At 39.8% G+C, this 6,817-nt stretch overlaps 1 protein-coding gene across 1 annotated transcript; it reads right to left on the minus strand.

The window, feature by feature from the left end:
• Positions 1 to 271: 271 nt before the first annotated feature.
• On the minus strand, positions 272 to 1,039 carry LOC115973746. Its single transcript, XM_031093992.1, has one exon. The coding sequence runs from the start codon at positions 1,037 to 1,039 to the stop codon at positions 272 to 274; it is 768 nt and encodes a 255-aa protein (XP_030949852.1).
• Positions 1,040 to 6,817: the final 5,778 nt, after the last annotated feature.

Here is a 6,817-nt window from a genome sequence, read left to right on the forward strand (position 1 = left end):
TGGCTAATCTCCTCGACTTAAGCTTATGAACAATGAACCCAGGATCAACCCCGGGAACTTCGTACGGGCTCCAAGCGAAGACATCTATGATTTGAGTTAGAAATAGTAACACTTGCACTCTATCCTCATCTTTCATATTTGCTCCAACCTGGAAATACTTATTAGTATCCAGTAATATCTTTACCTTTATTAACTTATCGGCATAGCCAACCCCCATTGGTTCCCGGGGCTCCTGTGATTGCTATAAAGAGACCTCTCGGGATGGATCCTCCTACCTATCCTGCTTCTGTTCGGACTGCCCTTTCCCCTTGCCTTTCACCGGTTGTTCGGTCTCTTCTCCTTGATTGACTTGATTCCCCCGCTTCCATTTAACTATGGCGATAAGGCACTGCCTCACCACTTGTTGGTTTCCTCTTATCATAGCAATACCCTGCTCGGTTGGGAACTTGATCTTCACATGCAGTATGGATGGGATAACTCTCATTGAGTGGATCCATGGTCTTCCCAGAATCGCCGTATATGGGGAAAATGAAGTTACTATTGTAAATGTTACTACCACCTCTTTTCCCCCCATACTTACAGGAAGTGAAATTTGCCCTTCAGGAATCACTACCTTACCATCGAACCCAACCAAGGAGGAAGTGTGCTTCACAAGGTCCTCCTTCTTCAACCCGAGCCCCCTAAACAAATTCGAGTACATTATGTTAACCCCGCTTTCTAGGTCTATCATTACCCTTTTTACCAAAAAGCCACTTATCCGGGCCGTGACCACTAATGCATTATCATGTGGTTGGATTGTTCCCTCCAAATCGTCATCGTTGAATGCGATAGGCTCCCGTGCAAACTTTATTTTCTTCTCTGGTGGTTGTACTTCCAAGCGACTCTCTACTAGTACTACAGTTAACACCCCTTTCCTTCTTCCTGTAATGAGCCCCTCTAGGGCAACATGGATAACTTTAATCACCCCTACAGGGGGTGGGAGAGGATTCCCCCTTTGTTGAGCATCTTGCCCCGCAACTTTGTTTCTCGAGTCTAGCATAAATTCCTTTAAATGCTCGGCCTTGACCAATTGCCCGAGGTGATCTTTCAACACCCGACACTGCTCGGTTGTGTGTCATTTGTTCGATGGTAGTTGCAGTACAAATTCTGATTCCTCCTAGATGGATCCCCACCCATCTTGTTCGGCCATCGAAAATATGGCTCGTGTTTGATCCGGTCAAGAATCCTGTGCACCGGTTCCTTGAATGTTACATTCACTTCTCCCTTCTGGATTGCTAGTTCTCAAATCGTCAAGCCCCCTCGGGGTCTAAACGGAAAACCACTTTATCGGGGATGATTCATCATCGGTGCTTTACCCTTGCTTTGTAGCTGGTCATCCTCTAGTCATTTATATTCCTTAATACGTCTCATAAACTGCCTCATGTCTTCAGAAGGCTTTTTTGTCAATGACTCTCGTAGTCCGTAGTCCTCGTGCAACCCCATCCTAAAAGTGCTTGCTGCAACCTTTTCATTATCCCTGCCTATCTCATTGTATAGTTCCCAGTACCGGCTGGCATAACTACGGAGGGTCTCTTATGCCCTCATTTTCATGGACAAAAGCCCATCTATCGGCTGCGCTACTCGGCTGCAGGTCACAAACCGAACGACGAACTCCTGAATTAGCTCGGAGAAACTATGTATGGACCCCTTCCGTAGCTCATTGAACCACCTCAAAGCGATTGGTCCCAAACTGGAAGGAAACACCTTGCATATCGGCGCATCATTATGAGTATGCAGAGACATCATCTGAATATAATGACTGACGTGCTCTACCAGGTCAGTTTTCCCGTCGTAGCAATTGAATGACGGGTGGGTGAATCTGCTTGGTATTTCGGCCCGTTTAATAACCTCTGAAAACGGGGACTGAGCTACTTTTCACAAAGTGCTACTCATAGCGTCCATAGTAGCATTATGAGGTCGCCTTTCCTTTGGTGAGACCGAATTCCTGACTTGATTCTCCTTGGAACGTGAACGATTTCGATGTTGCCCTGACTCTCGGGAGAGTGATCGGTTTCAATATCGTTGAGATCCTCGCGAATGCGAACGGTCTTGGTACTGACTGGATTCCTGGGAATGCGATCGACTTCCAAGTCCCTGACTAGTCTGCGCAGCCGTTTAAGCTCTTCGTCTCTCTCCTCCCCTTGCCTATGTCACATAGCAGCCGAGACTGTCCGTTGGGTTTGGTACAACCCTTCTCCTTTGCCAGACATTTCTTCTTGTTAACTATGCTCCCTATCCTTTCGTTCCTTTTGTCTACGCTCTCGCCAGCTAGATCCCCAAGAAGAATTTACGGATCTGCTTTCCGTGCAACTCCTCGAATGCCTGTTAGACATTTTTCCCGAGCTTGAGTCCCTTTAGAACCACAGCTTCATAAGAGAGCCCCACGGTGGGCGCCAATTGTACGCAACAAAGGCAGGTTTACTGGGCTAAACTCCTACTTGGGCTCACAATTTATTTGTATAGTGGGCTTGAGTATCCTACTTTGGGTTGTTCTAGATTTAGAGACTCAATGAGATTACTTTTCTCTATTTCTCTTTGTTTCTTCCTTTCATACTCTCTTTCTCTCTCTCTCTTCTCTACACAAAATTGCATCCTTCTTCCATACTTTAGTTTCTCCTATTTATAGCCAATTGTTAGTGGGAGGATTATCGTTACCTTTAAACTAGTGCAATAAGAGGTCCAATGTCGTTAATCTTAAGTGGATGTTTAGGTGTGAGTGGCTTTGGAAATGGTTCCCTCTGCAGCAAATATGCTTGGCGGTGAAATTTCCTAAGGCACTGTCGAGCACTTAAAAAGTAATGTGGCCCAATCATTTGCATATCGTTCGGGGATGACTTTCCAAGCAATACGTGAGCTGGAATCCGCGGTCCACTTTTCAGGTATTTGAACAACACCCAACTTAGGCTCGTAGTTATTGTGGGCCCAGGTCAGGATCCCGATCGATATGGAGGTTGGGTCCCTGGGCCATACTATTGATTCATGGCCTAAGGCAAATGGACTTGGATGTTAGGGGCCGTACAGCTCCCATGGTAGATTGTCCTGGCATAGAACCAAATTGATTCTCTGATACTATTGTTTCACATCTTAACCTATGTTCATTCACTCTTTCTTATAGTTTCATAGTGTGATTAATCATCAATTAATCAACTATATGATATCAATAATAATTCAACAAAAAAAAACAAAAACTTGTAATAATTTAGATTCACAACTCGTTCAATCAATTCCACTAATCGAATCCTTAATTTCATTTTTCCTAAAAATTGGTACCAAGAGAAATATTGTGGCCGTGAGTTCTCCTAGGGAGTGTCAGTTGCTCTACTATCTTTAACTTTGCAATGGCAACAACTATACTCTCCTCGGAAATCGGCTTGTAGTCGCAACATGTATCATTTGTTGCTCTCTCTCTCTCTCTCTCTCTCTCTCTCTCTCTCTCTCTCTCTCTCTCTCATCACTTCATATTCTCTCTCACTTTACTGGTCTCATCTCAACATTTTCAATTCTCACTTTATCTTTCATAAGTCACTTTTTTCTTATTCATTTTGTTAGAAGAATGGAAATTTTAAACTTAATGTATTTGCATTTTTTTTTTCTTTCTGTTTTTGTGATATTGATTTATTCAAGTTCTCTTTTTATTAGATCCTGTATAATTTAAGTTTCTTAATGCCTACCCCAAAAAAAAAATCATAAATACCACCAATAACCACTACCCCAAAGTTCAAGAGTGTTTTGGCATTTTCTCCTTTTTATTTATGGCATTTAAGACTAAGCCACATTAAATATATATATATATATATATATCAAATGAGAAAGAGAGGATTATTACCTAATTTAAATCCTAATGACTTTGGTGTGTGTGTGTGTGTGTGTGTGTTTGAAAGAAAATATGCCTACCAAACCGTCTGTCAAACATTAACAGTCATTAGAGTTATTAGAAGAAATTCACTTAATCCCAATAGTTGGCTAAGTGGCTCATAAGATCCCATAATATCCATGAAATCTTGGGTACAAAACCTCTTGTTAGCATCTTGGGGCTATCCCATAGGATTCCTCCCTGTAATAACTTGGCATTATAAATTTTTTTTACAATGTGGTTCGTTCATTAGTTTCATATGAAGCCATGGAATAAGACAAGATTATTTGCTTTAGCAAAATCAGAACTAGGTATGAACTTGAAAATAGTATTAAGGTGTATACAAGTTTGCACACCCCGAACAAAGCAATAGGCACAACTTGGATCTCCCAATTGGACAATGGTCTATTGTTACGTGCACAAGTTGTTGCAGGGTAGGTGGGATCTTTGAAGATTGGTAGCTATGGTGTTTCCTTGATTTGTGCTAAGATAGTTGGTATTTGAAGTTATTATTTTGTTCTAGTTTTTAGGAGTTGGAGTCTGTTGTTATTTAGTTCTATTTTGTAGGAGTTGGAGTTTAAAAGGATCACGATTGTGTTAGTGGTCCTGATTTCATGCTTTGGAACGTTACCATCTACTCGTATAAATTCAGCAACTATTGGAATAAAAGTCATCAGAAAATTTATCATCCAAACTTATCTTTTAAGGAGGCCGAATTGCTTCGAATCAATCCAGAAATTATCCATTGTTTCCTATTTAAATTCCACATAGTTAACGATAAGGAGATATACATCCCATCTATTCACTCAAAGCATTGGGTTTTGTTTAGTTTCAATCCATACTTTTTGGCTTTTATATATATGTTTGGCTTTCTCAAGAAAAAACAATAATAATAATAATAATAATAATAATAATAATATAGCTTTTTAAGGGGGGAAAAAAGCAATTAACCTTGATCTGTGTTCTTAAATTGACATTAGTGAATTGACCTCACATGATAATTAACTAGTAAAGATTAATTTTCACACTCTAGAGATGGAGACTGCATAGAGACAATGAAAGTTTGTCAAATATATAAATATGAAATCCAATATAGAAATATGCTACCGCCACTGAAAATATGTACCAAATTTTTCAGTCCCTCTTACAATTGTATTGCAGTGGAGCCCAGCTTGTGAGTGTAAAGTTGGGTGTTTTTTTTTTTTTTTTTTTTTTTTGGTTTAGCATTACTCAATTCAATAACACTTTAGATTTCTTTTTTCTTTTTCTTTTTTTTTAAATAAAAATAGGTCACAAGAACTGTAGATTTCTTGGTCACACTTGTCAGATCCTTACTTTGAAAATCAACCGTGAACGATGGACGGATTGGCTAATAGCTTTTAGAAGAAGTTTGTCAAAAAAGTACAGCTGAGGCCTTAGGCATAAAAATATTAATCAATGGTCTCACAAAACGTGTCACAAGCAAAGATTCGTATCTGAATACCTTGCACGTATCACTCTTTCAAATAAAGTATCTGTAAATTTAACTCTAGAAACCTTCGGGTCCGTTTAGTAATCCATTTTAAATATATTTTTCAGCATTTTAAATAATAGTTTACATTTTTTTCATCTACATGTATGTCAAAACACCGAAATAATATCACTCAAACTCCTTTACCAAGCACCGTCTTGATAATTATGACTTTGTTTAAATTTTTATCAGTAAACTCCGCCAATGTCTATGTTTAGTGTCACATGTTTTGTTCATAATTTATAATTTACCCGTTGGGTAATAGGGACGTGATAAATTGAACCCGGATGGAAAAAAAAAAAAAAGATTACATGTGATCGAACATAAAAGATATATAAGCCAACCCCAAAATGTGGGATCTAAAATGCATATAATGAGAGAGAGAGCAATTATAATTACTTCAGGACGCTCTTTTTTGTCAAGCTCAGAGGCTTTGGAATCGAGCATCATAGCCTCAACGGAAAGATCCGCGGAGTGCTCGATCCAATAGTTCTTCTGCACATCTCGCTCCTCTCCTTAAGAAAACATCACGAGACACGCCAAATAATTGAGTTACGAGGCTCTTGATAATAATTCCGTTATTAAAAAAAAAATGAAAATGAAAATGAAATGGAGTATATACCTTGAATACTAGCAGCCATTGTGAGCGAAATGTAGAAGACAAAATGACAAAAACTGGTACGAGGAAAAAAGAGGAGACGATATAGGTAAGGTACTAAGAAACCTCAATGGCAACGCGAGATCTGGTAAAGCTCCTTGATCGGCGGTTGTGTGCTCTTCCTCGCTGCCGCATTAACCCTCACAAACACAAACAAACTCTCGCCCTCTCTCTCTCTCTCTCTCTCTCTCTCTCTCTGTTACTATCTCTTAATAGCGGTGCTCTTCGTCGGTCTTTAAAGCCCCGGGTCCGGATGGGCTTCATGCGGGATTTTTTCAGAGATTCTAGCCGGTTGTGGGTAGTTCTGTGGTGAGCGTAGTGAAAAGGGCTTTTTCTGAGAAGAAAATCCCTGATTACCTAAATAGAACCCACATTGTCCTTATTCCAAAAATTCAAGGGCCTGAAACTTTAGCCAATTATAGACCAATTAGTCTTTGCAATACGGTGTACAAGATTATTACTAAGGTCATTGTTGCTAGATTGAGGCCTCTCTTGGATAAGCTTGTCTCTCCCTTCCAAACAGCGTTCATTCCAGGTAGAAAGGGAGTGGATAACGCTATCATAGTGCAAGAAATTATCCATACTCTAAGTAAGAAAAAAGGGAGGGTAGGATATATGGCGATAAAGATTGATCTAGAGAAGGCTTATGATAAATTGGAATGGAATTTCATAAGGGATTCGCTCATTAGAGCTAACTTGCCAACTGATTTGATTGACATCATTATGAGCTGCATCTCTTCAGTTTCCACTTCCATTT

Source organism: Quercus lobata, unplaced genomic scaffold (assembly GCF_001633185.2).
Source record: "Quercus lobata isolate SW786 unplaced genomic scaffold, ValleyOak3.0 Primary Assembly Scq3eQI_332, whole genome shotgun sequence".
NCBI classification, from domain to species: domain Eukaryota; kingdom Viridiplantae; phylum Streptophyta; class Magnoliopsida; order Fagales; family Fagaceae; genus Quercus; species Quercus lobata.